The 17,370-nt window shown below is 28.5% G+C and overlaps 1 protein-coding gene across 1 annotated transcript in view; it reads right to left on the reverse strand.

The window, feature by feature from the left end:
* Positions 1 to 319: 319 nt before the first annotated feature.
* Positions 320 to 17,370, reverse strand: part of LOC122272265 (proteoglycan 4-like) — a 30,911-nt gene continuing 13,860 nt past the window's right edge. The window contains exons 9-12 of the mRNA XM_043055719.2: positions 13,194 to 13,385; positions 6,031 to 6,143; positions 438 to 575; positions 320 to 346 (exon numbers count right to left, since the gene is read on the reverse strand). Coding sequence (XP_042911653.2) covers positions 320 to 346; positions 438 to 575; positions 6,031 to 6,143; positions 13,194 to 13,385 — 470 coding nt within the window. The remainder of the gene's footprint in view (positions 347 to 437; positions 576 to 6,030; positions 6,144 to 13,193; positions 13,386 to 17,370) is intronic.

Consider the following 17,370-nt stretch of genomic DNA (forward strand, 5'->3'; position numbering starts at 1 on the left):
ATGATGTCATTTGATGAATGATAATTAATGTCATTTGATGAATGATAATTAATGATAATAATGATATTGGCAATTATAATAGGAATTTCTTAGCAATAGCATTGCACTCAGATAAAGAGAAGTTTTTTTTTTTAGATAATTTTGTTTAGTTTCAATTGCATTCCACATGTTTTTAATATTTTTTTTAAGAATATAAAAAAGAATTCTGGCATTTAAAGCTAGCTGATAACAAAAGTTGATATAGAAAGAAGGAATGAAAAAATAGTCCCTCGACAGTTAATTCAATAAATGGAATTTAAATTATGCATCGAGAGATCACTTAACTTGACAAATAAATAACTTGATTCTAAAAATAAATTTAAACTAATCATGAAATTAATTAAAATTATCAAGTATTTAATGAACATAAGAAAATTTTTATTATTGGTAAATCTCACTTTGATGGCAGTGGGTGCACTCGAAAGAGTGACTAATGTACCGGCTGCTTCATACCGAACAGAAGGGCTACTGGAATTCAAAAGATTATAAATACAGCGAATGAATCTTGATCTTTCAGAAGGGTTACCATGGCAGACCTGTAAGACAAAATGCAATGAAAAATTATTCCACACACTCATATAATACATTACTGAAATAAGCCAAATATATTTTATACATGAAACTGAACTGATTCGATGAGTCTTTGTACCCGATATTTCTTGTGAACCACTTTTGGTATATTTTTAGCGGTGCTGCTTTTACCACATGCCAAAAACCAAATAAAATACTGTATCCTATAAATTCAAATTTCACTTGTACCATAATAACTTTTAAACATAAAACATAAATTTCATAAATAACTGCAAATCCATATTAAATGTTAGATCCCATACAACTGTTTTGTTATGAATCTGCACCCAATGCCAAAGACGGAATCTAATATTGGCATCAGTGAAATTTAAAATTCACTTGTATTACAATTAATTTTAAGCAACAGTGTTAGGTAGGCTATACAGTGGCAGTTAGCCTTAAAAAAAAAAAAAAAAAACCAGCAGAGTAGGGTATATTAGGCAAATATATCCTGAGTAGGGGCACAAAAAGAGCAAAACAAAAAACCTAGATATTAAAAAAAAAAAAATCTCTCTTACACAGGTAAATCACATATTGTGATTAATACAGACTAGGCTCTAAGTTGAAAATACTTGCCTCCTGCAATAATTTATTCTTTGTTATATTTTANTTTGCTTTCTTTTATTAACGTTCTGAAAAGTAACGTTCATTTTTGCGAAAAACTTCGTCAAGAGTAAAAAAAGTCTCCTAATAGTTGCCTATTCCTGAAAATAGTTGCTTTCTTAGCCTTTTCAAGCAAAAAAAGTCGCCATAGTCGCTTAAGGCCGAAAATAGTAGCAAATAGTTGCATTTTAGTAGCCTGCGGCCACCCTGATACTATATTGGCCGTTAAATGAGCATGACCACGTGTAGCAGTTTTGCATGACAACAGCTATGATCCAGTCTTTGCGCATTTCGCAAAGTTAAAGTAGAATTGTCCCCACAAATGGGAGCAAATATTTTCAAACAACAAGTTTCACTTATTTACTATTAATGCTCTTTATTTTTTATTGTCCACTGTTTAATTTTCGCATGATTCATTTTTTAGGATTCCACTGTTTAATTTTTGTTATAAAAGTAAATTATTAGGAATTTTTTTTTTTTACTTTAACATTGCAAACTTGTGTAGTCTAATGCAAATTTAGTTTTCAATGGCTGCATTTACAATATTTGCAACAAAATAAAAACTAAAAATTAGATCAAACTAAAAATCTAGCAACTTAGTTAAATTTCATTTTTTCTGATTTGAATTTTATTCTAACAGACATTAATAACAAAAAGTTTAGGATCTACTAATGGAATAGATTTAAGTTTTTATGTAACAATCAGTTTATCCTTAAGAAACAAAAACAATACATAACAATCTAAAACTTTAAAAAAATTTTACATTGCAGCAAAACAAGTTATAAATAGTTACCAAATATTTAACTTTCTTGTTAGGAGCAAACCATGCATTATTTAGTACACAGAAATAAAAATTTAAAATATTTTTGAAAAACTTTTCTCCAAAAACTCAATAAATCAGGTTTTTGATGTAAAACCTAGAAGGGATGGGATTTTTCAAACCATGTTTATTACATTTCTGTTAAATTTTTAGTAAAATCATGCATTTTGAAAAATGTTGCTGCTTTTTATAAATTTACAGTTACTTATTACACACTGAAATATTCTACAAATTTGTTTAATTCTTCCAAGATTTTTGGAAATTGTTTTCGTTATGGATTCTAGTTCAAAACTTTTTCTCATACTTCTCTTCTTAGGGTTTTACTTTATTCCCATGAGCAGATGCAATGCAATACCAGTAGAACTCAATTTCTTGAATTCTGTCAATTTTGAAGGTCAGTGTGGGTCTCCTACTCAAGTACCTTAGAACTGCTCCCCCCCACCCTCAAAAAAGCACTATCTCTTCCATCTACAGTATGCCCCTTGTACACACTCTATTCCTTTCTTTTAGAATGTCACTCTTCTCATAGAGTATCATTCGAGGCAAAAGGCAGAATATATTAATGAAAGGACATGCTTTCTTCTCCTTGCCTGTAGCCATCTCACACACATCCCTTCTTGTCTCTCTAAAATGCTTTATTCTCCGAGCATGATCTAATTCTAGGTGATAAAAGAAAGACTTTTTGTTTTAAAACATTGAACTGAAAAATTGTTCCTATCAACTATAGCGATGCTGAAAAATTAAGCACTTTTAAGGACCTTGTACCAAAACTAAGTAGTTTTAAGGGCCCTTATTTTCCAAAATAAAAGTTAAGCAGATTTTAAGGTCTTTTAAGGACCGTGGGAACCCTGTACAAAGTGTACACTATCTTTTAATTTGGATAATCAATGTGTGCGTCTATATTATCTAACTATGTTCATGGGTAGTACAAAGTCTACACTATCTTTTAATTTGGATAATCAATGTGTGCATCTATATTATCTAACTATGTTCATGGGTAGTACAGAGTATATACCATCTTTTAATTTGGATAATTAATGATGTTTACCTGTCAAGACATTCCTCTTTCAGTGAGACACTGCAGAGCNCCAGTAGAACTCAATTTCTTGAATTCTGTCAATTTTGAAGGTCAGTGTGGGTCTCCTACTCAAGTACCTTAGAACTGCCCCCCCTCCACCCCCAAAAAAGCACTATCTCTTCCATCTACAGTATTCCCCTTGTACACACTCTATTCCTTTCTCCACTCTTCTCATAGAGTATCATTCGAGGCAAAAGGCAGAATATATTAATGAAAGGACATGCTTTTTTCTCCTTGCCTGTAGCCATCTCACACACATCCCTTGTCTCTCTAAAATGCTTTACTCTTGGTTCATGATCTAATTCTAGGTGATAAAAGAACGACTTTTTGTTTTAAAACATTGAACTGAAAAATTGTTCCTATCAACTATAGCGATGCTGAAAAATTAAGCACTTTTAAGAACCTTGTACCAAAACTAAGTACTTTTAAGGGCCCTTGCTTTCCAAAATAAAGGTTAAGCAGTTTTTAAGGACTTTTAAGGAACCCTGCAATGTTGATTGTGATGCTGAAGTTTGAAGAAAGAGTGAACTATGTGAGATTCATCCCTGTTGGGTGCTTTTTTTGTGGTATACACATAATTAATTGTTCCTGAACCTTTCCTAAAAACTTCCAAAAAAACCATTTAAAAACTGCTTGAGAACATAATGTCAAGTAAACAAAAACTTTCAATCGGAGGAATAAACTTAAACTGTATCAAATAGTTCTAAATTCATTAAAAAAGCTATTTTATTTAACAACAATTACGTATTTTTAACTTGTGTTTCACGAAAAGCTAATCGACGTTTATTTTACACATACACCATCAATGTTAGAGAACTTATTGATATTTTACACATCATGAAACTGCTCCCCTGTTCCACCAAAATTGAGTGACAAAGATTGTGATACAGAATTATGTCTCTCTTTGTCAATAATTCATCACTTTTGGTATCAATTTATATGGTTTTCATAGTTATTTTCATCACTAAATCAGAGAAAAAGGTGAACAATTAGCTAAAAGAGTACACTCTAAACTAAAGCACTAATAACACAGCCCTGAACAGGAGTATTTTATCCTTTAACCATTTTCTGGGATCGTAACGACTGTCTACCACAGCACTACAACAGTTTCCATAATAGAAATCCAAGCCCACACTCGCACTTATAAACGAATCAAAGAGAGTTAAATACAGATGTGCTTATGCTTTCTAAAGCATCATTTCAATTCAACTCAAATGTACAAACACTACAGAGATAAATCTTAGTTGTAGAATTATTATTCATATCTTACCAATATTGTTTTTGATAAAGTCCATATTTATAACAGCATCATTATTAAGCTGAATAGTAGCATGCACGTTTCGAAATGATCAGGAAATCTGATTGTTCCACCACCATGTGTGACAAGAATTAGTCCTAACTTGAATTCTCTAAACTCTTCATAATTTATACTGTGGGGGAAATAAAACAGCATTAAATATAAGGTAGAATGCTTTAGAACTTATATACATGTTTATACATCTGTCCTCGTTTTATGGGAAAGCATTAAACTTAAAACAATGGAATTTTTTTAAAAAAAATCATTGGCTTAAATCGTACAATTTGCTTTTAAAAAATATCATCGATTTAAGTCCTAAATAATATTTAATGATTGAATACCCAGTTTTCACACAGTATTGAAAATTAAATAAATCATTAATCCGCATTGCCCAAAACGCAAGGAATAATTCGAAAAACTGAAAAGCATAGTTTAAAATTCTTGTTGTTGGTAGTGAATTTTTGAAAGAAATAATCAGAAATCTGGCATTTGTTAAACAATATTTGATGTTCAAAATAAACTAACAGATAAGACTAAATTTGGAAGAAAGTGATATGAAACTTAAATTATATCTCTTTAACAGCGGCATGTAAAAAATTTTGTTATTTAATAAAAATGTTTCAATCATATAATTGTTCTTAATATATGTAAAAGTACTATTAAAAACTTATGAAATATGTATTTTATGGCGTATAAATAATGAAAGAAGTTTATCCTGATAAGAAAAAATCTGACATAAATTGTAATTTTAATTAACATTGATCTAATAACTAATTAATTTTTGAAAAAATTTCTAAAACTTTGAAGGCTTGATTGAGTCGATGAAAAATATACTCTTTGAAATTACTGAGAAAAATAGATTATTAACTTTTTTTCACTTTCATAAAAATTTCATTTTATCTGGTCATCTTTTAATTTTGTAACAAATATTTGAGGGGTAACATTTTAATATTGTTGACAAAATACTTATAATTAAATATATCTATTACACGCATATATTTCAGTTTTCATTAATTTCAATTAACTTAATTTAATTGTAGAAAACTTATATTACTTATAATAAAAATCGCAAAAACCACATCGGTTTCATTGTTTTGCAAGACACTGTACAGTGGTTCTGCATCTTAAAATTTTTAAAACTGGGAGCAAAGACATAGCTAAAAAATTATAAACTTGTTTGTTATTTTATTCTTTTTTTAATTATACATAAAATGTTTTCAGTATTTTAGTAAATCATTCTAACAATTTCTAAATTTTAATCATAAATTCCTTTAATATAAATATATTAAAATGAAATTCCTCGCAACTAGTGCTTATTCTAAGAAGCAAATAAAAGCATAAAATCATCGTATTATTATCAATGTTGTGAACAGATATATTACATTTATGATGTTAAATAAATAAACCAAAGAAACTTATAGGATTTTAGTTTATTATTTTTCCTTAGTTAACATAGTTTCAAGTGCTTAAAAACAAGTGCTTATTTTCAACACTTGCCAGACATGAATGCAAAAAATTTAGAAATCTCTTCATTTTTTTAACTAGGCACTGAAGGATAAGTTTACAACCCCTAATGTGTTTCATAAACTAAAGTGTTAAAAAAAGAGAAACAATTTTATTTACCTGAATGCCATTTCTCAGGATAAGTACCGTCGAACTGGCCGAAAACCTGAAAATGTGATCACCACCTGGGCCTTCCTTCAGGGTTGAGCCCTTGAACTCAATGCCTTTTTGAACTAAAAAAAAAACATTTGAAAAAATTAATATAGTTTTAAAATATAGTTTTATCTTTCTTCATTTGTTTCATTCCTGAAATTATGAATAAAATATTTATAATTTTATTTAAATGAATGAGTTTGTAGCTAAGTGTGTCGTAATTTAGTTAACTATAGGGAGCGAGATCTTTCGCCTAATGCATTTGCATAATATTCTGAGTTTAACTTTTTAGTGTACAAACCGGGGCTTCTGCTGCAAAGTTTTGGGACCAAATTAATCAGTCCTTCTCTAGAAATAGAGAAAAAAGAAAGAAAAATTACTTTTACGTAAAATGATATTTCATTTTTTCAATGATGAACTATGAAACGAAAAAACGTAAATACAATTCCAGCTTTATATGCATAGGATTAGGAGTTGAAAGACTTGATTGTACCCTAACAAAAGATTTAAAATACCCCTGAAAAGAAAAAGAAAAATACTTCTACCCAAAATGATAATGTTCAACTTTGAAATGAGAAATTATGAGACAGCATACTTATTAATTCGGCATAATATGCATTTAATTCTGAATCAACAAGCTTTTGGCTGTACAAAAGCATGTAATGGGTCTCCCCTACAAAATGTTTGAAGTCAGGGGGACCTTGAAAATCTGCTCTTCACAAAAAAAAAAGTTGAAGGAAAAATAAATGCATGTAAAATGATACTTCAACTTTGCAATGATGAATTATGAAACCAAAACATACTTTATTACGACATAATACGTGTTAAATTCTGGGTTAACAAAAGTTTGAAGGGAAAAAAATGCGGTCTCACCTGTAAAACGTTTAAGAAAAGGAGGCCGCCTTAAGAAATTAATCTTTTTCAGTCCTTTAAACATGGAATGAAAAAAATAGAATTTTTTTTTTCGAAATTTATACTTCAACTTCAAAATAATAAATTACGAAACAAAAGCACTTACTATTGCCACTATAATATTGGTCTCTGTTTTATATTTTAATGTTAAAAAAAAATAAAATATTATACGAAGTCTACTCAGCTTATGCAAATTAAAAATGCAAATGCTAATTTAAAAAAATTGATGAGTTTAAATTACTTTAGAAAAGTAGCATCATTGACTGCTAATTTTGCGTAATTCACTACAAAATTCATGCTAATACGGTAGATCAATGGCTTTGTAGTGTTATACTTTTTTTAAGAAAGAAGCTTTTAGCATATCAGTTCATAAACGCTAAAATGAAACTCGCGGAGAAAAATTTATGACAACCATTTTTGTGCTAGAGAATTTAAATACTGATATAGTAAAAACAAGTCAGAAATTTTTTTGGATTGCTATAGTTTAAGTGATGTTTGAAACTGTTTCGGCTGCTTAAGGTAAATAACAAATTAAATATGTCTTTGGCCACATAACAAACTAGAAATCTGACATGTATTTTATTGGTAAAAACTAATATATTCTTAAGTTAACAAAACGTCAACTAAAAAGTGCTTTAATTTGAATATTATGCAGTTAGCTTATAAAAGAATGTTTAAAATTTAATAAAAAAATTGTATGAATCAAATCACTAAGCGAAATTAATCACACTTTATTAATATTTCCAAAAAAAATTGAGGGCATTTTACGCTTACAAATTACCCCTCCTTTAAGACTCTCTGGATTCTAAACTCTCTCCCTGAAGGTGAGAGAACATCATTTAAAGCCAGTAAATTGGCTCCCCCAGTATCAGGCATCCACCACTGCCTACTTAATTAAAATTAATAAATATTAAAAGGGCAGTTTTTAAACAGCAGTTCAACAACATTTTAATTATAAAAGTTTTACAAAAAAAAATACCTCGTATTTTCTTCATGCAATTTGACTTTCTTCATCACAGAAGCATTCTACCAATCAGCAAAGCCTACAAGTGAGAGACTATAACTTTGAAACCTTCCAGGAAAAAACGTTTTTCTCATAGTCAGCAAGTAACAAAGCACCTGCAATATAAGTGCAATCATAAGACCGGCGAATAAAAGAAAGAGTGAAGAATATATCGCTCATAGGCTGCAATAGTGGCACAACTCAAAAAAATCAAGTTTTGAGATAAGTGGGTTCAAAGTTTTCATTGCTAAGTAAAATGCATAAGAAATGCTTTAGTTTGCTTAAACGAAGATTATCTTCAAGTTGAATTAAGAGTTGTGCTAGTATCGCAGCTGAAAGAATTCTCATATTTATTCCTATTCTTAGTCCAAAACGCGTGTTTTTTCAGCTGTGCCACTATTGCAGCCCATGAGCGATATATTACACGATATTTTGTTCAGATTAGAGGAATGCAAAAATCAGTTACAGTAAGAACATAAAATGTGAAGGAAATAGCATTTTGTTTCACTTTGTGTCAGCAAAAATGCAGCATTCTCTCAGAGGAGATTTCAAGTTAGTCAATTTTAAAATTTTTACCAAATAAAATTGAAAATAATTTCATTTCTTATTTCAAATATCTCTTATTTCAAATAAGTTCAATTTTCTTACTTCAAATAAGTAGAACTCAATTCTGGTAGAAGAAAATTTTCATAGGGGCTAACACAAATTACTAAATGCCTCTGAAACAGAGAGGGAACAAGAAATTTCTCACAATGAAATCAATATTGTTACGATAAATCAATATAGGAGAATGAAGAAAAGGAGTCAAAGAAATCAACATGAGAGATATAAAATGCTTCACTTTAACCTTAATAGTATATTATTAATTAGGATGAAGATTTTAGAAAAATTAACTTAAACGTTTGTAATTTCAGATGAAAGGAAAAATTTCAGAAGCTATTTTTATTACAATACATTGCGAAAATTGCTTATTGCTTTCATCGCTAAATTAAACGTTACAGATACATAATTATGAAGAAAATTTTTTTTCACTTTTTTAACGCCTAATACACGTAAATGCTTCACAAAGAAAGCGATATTATGATAATAATAAACTCAAATAGATTCGAGGAAATGAGTCTAAAAAAGCACTTTATATTTTTTTACTTTAATATATTTTTCCTTTTCAATTAAGATGGAAATTGTTACGAAAATTTCTCAACTTATCTGCTTTTTCGGAATTTTATTAATTTCTTTCTTTCATTTTTTGTTGCTAAATTAAACATTTTAGTTTTTTGTTTTAAACATGTGTTTTATTTCAACCTTATTATTTTATTCCCTTTCAAGTGAAATGTAGATTTTAATGAAACTACTTCAATAGTTCTACTCTCAAAAATTATAAAAGTTCATAAAAGCGAGTTTTTTTTTTTAATTATAATCTGATTTAGTTTGTTTAACATTATTATTTTATTCATTTTCAAGTAGGATGAAGATTTTATTGGCACTACTTCAATAGTTTGATATTTCAAAAGTGATAAAAGTACAAGAAACAAGTTTTATTTTATAATTGCACGACAAGAAGAGTAATTTTTTATAGCATTACCAAATTAGGCATTGTGTAAAAGTATGAGAGAAAAAAATGGCTATTTCAAAATAAATAAGAAATTCCTCACTGAAAAATCGACATTTTACACAAGTACTAATTAGTTGGGGAATATTTTAAGCAATGGGTCAAAGAAAGCAAATTAAACATTTGAAATAATTTATCCTTAGAAGGCAACAAATAACTATTTTGTTAATAAAAAATAAATTATAGATGTTTATAAAAACTTAATTAAACATCAATTATAAAATTAGTTACAGTGCCCAGACATTTGTCTTTTGAGTTCGATTATACCGACCTGTACTTTAATATTTATAAAATTAAAATGTAATTTATATTTTATAGCTCCAAGAGGACTTTTACCAATATTTATTATTTAATATTTATGCTATTTAAAACCTAATTCATTTAATTTCGTAAAGGAAAAAAATAGTTGATTGAGAACATTGTCTGAAATGTCACCTATCATCATTAATAGCAACATTTTAATCCACAAAAATCCTTTCAAACATAGTACCAAGCTAGTTTGAACGTATTTCAATAATAAATTTGGAGAATGCATCTGGGCCCGCATTTATAAGCATTTCTTTTGATAACAGTAATTTAGAAAAACTCACAATAAAGATAATAGTTGAAATCAATTACCCTTTATTTCATTTACTGGGACGATGAGCCCAATCCTAACAGAAAACTGAGCAACTGGTGTGTATATGCTGCAAGGTACACTTTAAATTTGTCGGAACTGAAAGCCCTCTTATTGGTTGTTGTGTAGAAGTTTGAAGAAAGGCGCATACCTGTGTGACTTATCCCTACTGTGTGTATTTGTGTCATATACACATTGTTAACTGTTGCTGATTTCAATTACAATTCCTTTACAATTTCCTTACAATACAATATTTACACAACTTATTTTCTTGATAAAATATTCAGCACAGTTAATGTTAAGTGCTTATTGTATCCAAAATAATGAGGTTGATGACTTATGTGATATAAATAAGTTTACATAAAAAATTATTACAACTGGAACATAAACACTAAAAATTTCCCCTGATATTTGTAACTGATAGAATTAATATTTCAGAAATGACTTGTTCCTGTACATAAAATGTAAGAAAAAAACATTTATATTTGTCAGTCGAGTTGAAAATAAGCAATGTTTTCTGAAGAATAATGAAAGACCACATTTTTCTTCGAATAGTGGGAAATGTATTGATCATTTAAGTACCGAAAACTTCAACTCGTTTCTTCCTGGCAATTTAGGCACTTAAGATTGAATATTTTGCTTAATTTTCTATTTTTTTACAGAAGATTAATAAAATTCTCTGACCCTGTATTTATTTGTTAAATAAAATTTTTCGTACCATTAGAACTTGAAATTTGAAAAAAAAAAGAATTATATGATAGTTAAAAGGAAAGTAGGTTATACAAAACGGCATGCATACAAAAGTCTAAATTATTTACCTAAACACTTAATTCTAAGCACAAAAAAAGAATTAATATAACATTAATTTGTGTAATAAGTTCTTGTATTCAGAGTAATTTTTCATGTGTGAAAGCACCTTTTTTGCATGTGAGTTGTACCTAAACATTCAGAATCTATTTTTAACAACCATACGCCCAGAATTCACATGATGAGCCATTTAAAACTTCCATACCTGAATGTAAATTTACATAGTCAATGACACAATATTATAGATAAACAAATAGAACGTAAAAGTTATAAAGTCATTTACTTGCCTTGATTATTTAAGGTTTGAATAATAACCATACATTTCCAAACCATTCCAAAAATCAGAATTTACTTGATGAGAAAACAATACCATCCCAGCACAGAGACTTTTCTACTCCATCGTTAGCCTTTTAAAACTTCCATACCTGAATTTGAATTTACATTGTTAATGACACAATATTATAGATAAGCAAATAGACACGCATCTAAATTAAAAAAGCAATATTGTGATAATAAAACAAATAATAAAGCTTAATTCCATACTTTAAAATAATATAAAATAAATTAGATATTCTTGACACAACTACATAGAAAAACAAATGACTCTTTATTAATTCAAACTTTTAAGCCGGCAATGAAGAAAAATAATGAGAAATATTTCTGTATTGAAATTTTCGTAACGTGATCTATGGCAGAATAATCGCCAAATCTTTGCAACTTCTGTGCAGCGACCCACGAGAAACTAAAAAACATATCACAGAAAGGGACATTTCGCAGGAAGGATAATTTTTATATTTCAAATATTTATATGTATCAATATTTTCAGAAAAATTAGTAATAACCTCACTTTTTCAAACTTTCTAAAAGTCCAAAAATATTTTATTATAAATATTTAAATATATTAAAATAATAAACAAAGATATGTAAATATAAAAGAAAAATTGATTATTTTCCAGTATAATTAATTTCCTTAGATTTTCCTTTGCTTCAAAATGTTTCTAAATTAATACGTTTTCAAGGTTTCTTTATAAGATAATATAGATTTATAAGATAAAAGGCTCAAGGCAGTATGGTTGTAAGCAACACTTCTTAAAGGTAATATTTTTGAACTAAACTGTCTTGTAGTGCTATTTATGGGTAAGCAATTAAAAGATTTTACTGGAATTTTTAACATTTAACAATAAAGTATACAGAATGTAGTAGTTGCACTAAAATTTATTTTTCCACTAAAAATCATCTCCTAGAAAGAATGCTTATTATTTTATTACTAAATCCTTCATATATATATTAATACTTTTAGTAACTAGTTAAAAATATGATAAAAGATTTAAAATTTCAATTACATTACTCGATTTTCTTATAAATATTCCTAGATCTGGTATTTTTGAAAAAAGATTGCAAAAAGAATAACATTTTATCTATTTTTTTGGAAAAACAGTTGACAATTTTACCAACGAATAAAGAAATAGATTAAATGTCTCATTTAATATATAAAGAGAAATTAGATATGAAATAAGAATTGAAGGTGCAGCAGAGAAAAGAATATCTTTGATCAAAAAACATGATTTACCAAAGTAAGCACAGCCCAAAAAACAGTTTTTTTCCCGTTTGGTTCCACTTAAAAAACGCATCTTTATACCCATCAAGTGGGATTTTTTTTCCCACAGTTTATTTCAAATCAATTTTCTTTGTAGTAATCAAATAAAATTGTTCTTTGAAATTCCTACTTATTGTTTTATAAATTTAACTTTCTATACGAAATATAAAGTAAAACATTTCAGCAATCTATCTTTTGCAAGCAATAAGATTTTTTTCTTTATTGTAATATACTCAAAATTCATTTTTTATAAAATAAAAATAAAAATTCAAATTTTATTCACAATACTTTAACTGAGTGTCATTTAGTTTAGTGCTACATCATGTTGTGAAAGATACTGCCGACCTTGTAAGGTCGGAAAAAACAATATTTAGAAAAACATTTAATGCATTTATTTACCTTCAGAAAGACTGGAGATTCTGTGGCCTCTGAAATCACCTCCATTTTTACTCCTTGTTGCCACCTTATATTTCATTTTTAATCCAAATCCGATAAACCATAATCCTTATATCCTAATCCATTGTCATCTCACATATCCTAATCCATTGTCATCTCACATATCCTAATCCATTTTCATCTCACATACCGGCGTAGGAAAGATTGGGGTTCCTTTTCCTCAGCTTCGGTTTCGTCCTCTCCATGAATCGTTGACTGATTCTGATACCGATTTTCTTCGTAAACTTGCGCAATCTCTCTGCTTCCGTACGCCGTCTGCCTTTTACATCAGGCTTGACGGAACTAGCGTACGAAGCAGAAGAATCGGTTGAGGACCTGCGACCTATAAGGAAACAAGAAACGCGAAATTAAACAAACGAGATGAAAAATAACAAGTTTATACAGGGGAGTTTGTATATGAGAATTTTTATTAAAATATTACTAGGGGGTTCCGCCCAGTGGCGTATCTAGGGTATGGCAGGCATGGCAAGAGCCATGGGCGCATTATTTGAAAAAGGCGCAAAATCAACCAACACCAACGTTTCTTTCGCTTTTTCAATTTTTCAAAATATTTTTAAATTTGGTTGTTTTAAAAAAATTTATTTAACACGTATACTAATACAAATTTTAAAAACAATAATACAAANTCCCGTTTAGAATTCCGCCATTCATTTCTCTGACGTCTGCCAGAGATATTTCGACGCCTGATAGCAGGCATTTTATTTAGGCAGCAGGCACTAAATAAATAAAAATAGAACTAAATAACTAAGATATCGTTTTAAATCTCAAATCAAAATAATTGTTTGTAGAAAGTTTGTTTTGGTTTGAATATTCGCACGTTTGTTTTGGTTTGAATATTCGCACGATGCCATTGCCATTCTATTGTAACGAAACAAAAAATTTATCATGAAACTAAAAATTTATCAAAGGAACTAAAGATATTGAATTCTTTTTTTAAGAAATTCAGTTCCGTTTTTTTTTATCCACTCTTACTTTTGTTTATCAATCTATTAATTCAGAAATGCTTTAAATCAAACGATGCTTACGGAAACAATGCTTATGCGAACCACCCGAAAAATGATTTGCTGAATTGGTTAAACTAAATTATTAGTTTTATTAATTAAAGGAAATTTTCATAATTTAAGACCTTATTGCACATGACCTTATTGCAGTTTGGGAGTTTTTAGCGAGACAAAATATTGCTAGCCTATTAATATATAGATTTAAGAAAATAACGTTTTATTTTTAACCGAAAGATTTTTTTTTTTATTGTGATATATTCTTTTAAAACTGCTTGATTTGCATATATATGTTAAAGTGACTTCATGATTTGTTTTAGTATCATAAAGGAAATGAACCATTTGTTTTTATAACTATTCAACACATTTTGAAAGGAATAACAAAGCAAATTTATAAGAATAGATTTTATTTAATTGTGAAATAGAAAAGGAAAGTTATAGAACGGAATAGAAGTAGAATTACTTGAATGAACTCTTACCAAACCAGTAAAAATACGATGAACTCCTCTAAATAGAATTATAGATCAAATTATTCTCCAATTTTTTTTTTCATTTGAAATTTGCACTAGCTCGCAATAATACACTGCATATTTATTTTTGAATTTTCTAGTCGAAAACATTTTAATAAGAGAATTCCATGAGAGATGCTATGAAAAGCAAGCATGAAAAATCTACTTTTATTCATTTAAAAAGATAAATTTGGGCAATAAGTAATTACAGCATTAATTTTCCATTTGATTAAATGCCCATGATATGTAACGATGTGAAAATATCGTAAATTGATTTAAGGTATATAGACTAGCTAAGTTCTAGAAAATTATCTGTTGATATTGCCTTATTAACTAAATCCTATAATTCGAAAAATTAACCTTATTAAACACTAGTCAGCTTTGCTGGCTTTAAGTTAATTATGTCTCATAAAATCTTTTTTTTAAAGCTTTAAAAACAAAGAGGAAATTAAAAATAATACTGACCAACATGGCCAAGAAGAAACAGTTCTCTCCGATAGAAATATTGATGCGAATAATTTAATTTTGACAGATGAAAAGGCATCAGAGGAAGATGCGGAAAATAATGAATTAAAAAGAACAGATTTAATTGACGCAAATTCGACAAAGAACACAATTAACAAATTTTTGAAGTTTGAAGAAAAATTTAAGCCTTTTACCAATAATACGTACTGCAAGTTTAAGTTATAAGTTGTTTATTGATTAGCATACTAAGTTATAAAGTATTTAATCGAAATTATTAAACATTGCTCAAAATATTCTAAAATTTTTCCAAACATGTTATGCTTTAATGATGATAACTACGAATGAAAAAATGAGTGTGTTGATGTCGGAAATATTTATTCCATTTTCAATTTTTTTTAGAAAGTAATTTCGTTATTAACGGTAGTCAACGTTTGTTTTAAATTTCGCTGCTGCGAGGAAAATGTGAAATTCCGGGTGTCAGCTCAAAATGCATTTTATGACTTCAAAAAATATTGTTTTTCTATTATGTCCAAATGTAGGAATAATTAGCCAACATTCCTTCTTTTCAATTACGTGCTGAGGGACTAAATCAGACAGGTTTCATAGTGAGTATGATTTTACCATTTGAGAGATCCTTTATTAGTCTCATGGTAGTAACATATATGCAGGACCGTCTCTTATCCAGACGTACATAAACACAATGGAATAGTTTATAAAGGATGATGTTTTCAATTACAAATATAAACAACTCTTGACCTGCTAGACTTCCATTTTGAAAATATTCAGTTTGCTTACTGCAGATTATTCTGCGGAACGATATTTTTAATGAGATAGTTCAGTTTTTGATAAAACAATAACTTATATAATTTTTTAGCTCAAATCTGTAATATTTCTTAAGATTATTGTTAGGTAATTCTAGTGTCTTGGAAGTGAAAATTTGTTATAAAATAGATATTTCGTCACTAAACTTCCTATTCAATGATTCACTGTTTATTATTTTAGCCACTGGATGGCGCTGTTTAATTATGTAATGTAAAGCTTTTAATAAGTTTCACTTCACTAATCATCTATCCTCCATCTTATTAAAAAGGACTCACTTACTTATATTTACTAGTTATGTTTATTTAATAATAAACTCTTATTTTAAAATTCATTTTATGGGCGCCTTTTAAAATAAACTCTTATTTTAAAAGGCTATCTGAACTTTTTATTTAATTAATAATGGTTCAATTCATTAAGTCACATTAGGTATTCCTGCACTATTGAAGAATTATAAAGAGAAAACAATTGCTCAAAACAAAGCAATATTTATCTCTGCTACCTTTCATTCCCATAAATGCGAAATTACCCACAAATAATCATTTATGGATGTATTTAAAAAAGGTTTACATGGTTTCTCTCTTTATGTCAGTCCCGATTCGGACTCCTGTTCCTTGTTTATTAGTTTTTTTTTTCTTGTTGCAAGTCGTCGAACCATCGTGTTAGTAGCATACTGTTTGAACAGCGAGATTAAATTAATTTTAAAAACTATCATTCAGGATTTAATTTCGAAGTTATTGCATTGTTGACAAAGTAATAAAGTGTCTTATAACGATTTTTTCTTCTTCTTTTAATAACGATTCTTACGTCTTGAAACGGCAGGTCTTCAAATGACAATACTCAATACCATTCCTTTTTTTTAAAAAAAACACCACTAATAAATCAGATAATAAATACAAAAAATACTACCCTAGAAGATCTGAGAACGCAATGATTACGATTTGAGCTAAATGGCTTCAAAGTATACAGCGACAGTAACACGGAAGTCTAATAAGTAAAAACCGCCTGTGTAGATAACACCATCCATAGAAAAAGCTTTATCCTCTTAAAAAAAAAAAAAATTGTCTGTAGCAGTGTAAATATATGTGTAATAACAAATGTAAATATCGCAGTGTGGCACATATAAATATATATGTCATAACTAATAAAAAGTTTTGAATGAATAATTGGTACTTTATTTCTTTTATTAATATTTTATTTATTTTATTTTTTATTTATTTATTTATTTATTTATTTATTTTTTTTTTTTGAAAACTAGCTAGAAATGGTCTTATTAGGAATGGTTTATTATGAAAATTGTTTTTCATTTTTCTAGAGTACAAACAGTCTAGAAAATTTTTCAAGCGCTTTTTCTTTTATTTTTTGCTTATAACACAATGGTGACGCTTGGTGGTGCATTCCACAACAATCGTTTTGTGAAAATCATGTTGACAATATTGATCAGAAATCAACAACGTTTATAAAAGCTGAAAGATATTGATCGACATTTAAAATTGTTTTTTGTTGTTGTTTTTTC

This window comes from Parasteatoda tepidariorum, chromosome 3 (genome assembly GCF_043381705.1).
Source record: "Parasteatoda tepidariorum isolate YZ-2023 chromosome 3, CAS_Ptep_4.0, whole genome shotgun sequence".
NCBI lineage: Eukaryota > Metazoa > Arthropoda > Arachnida > Araneae > Theridiidae > Parasteatoda > Parasteatoda tepidariorum.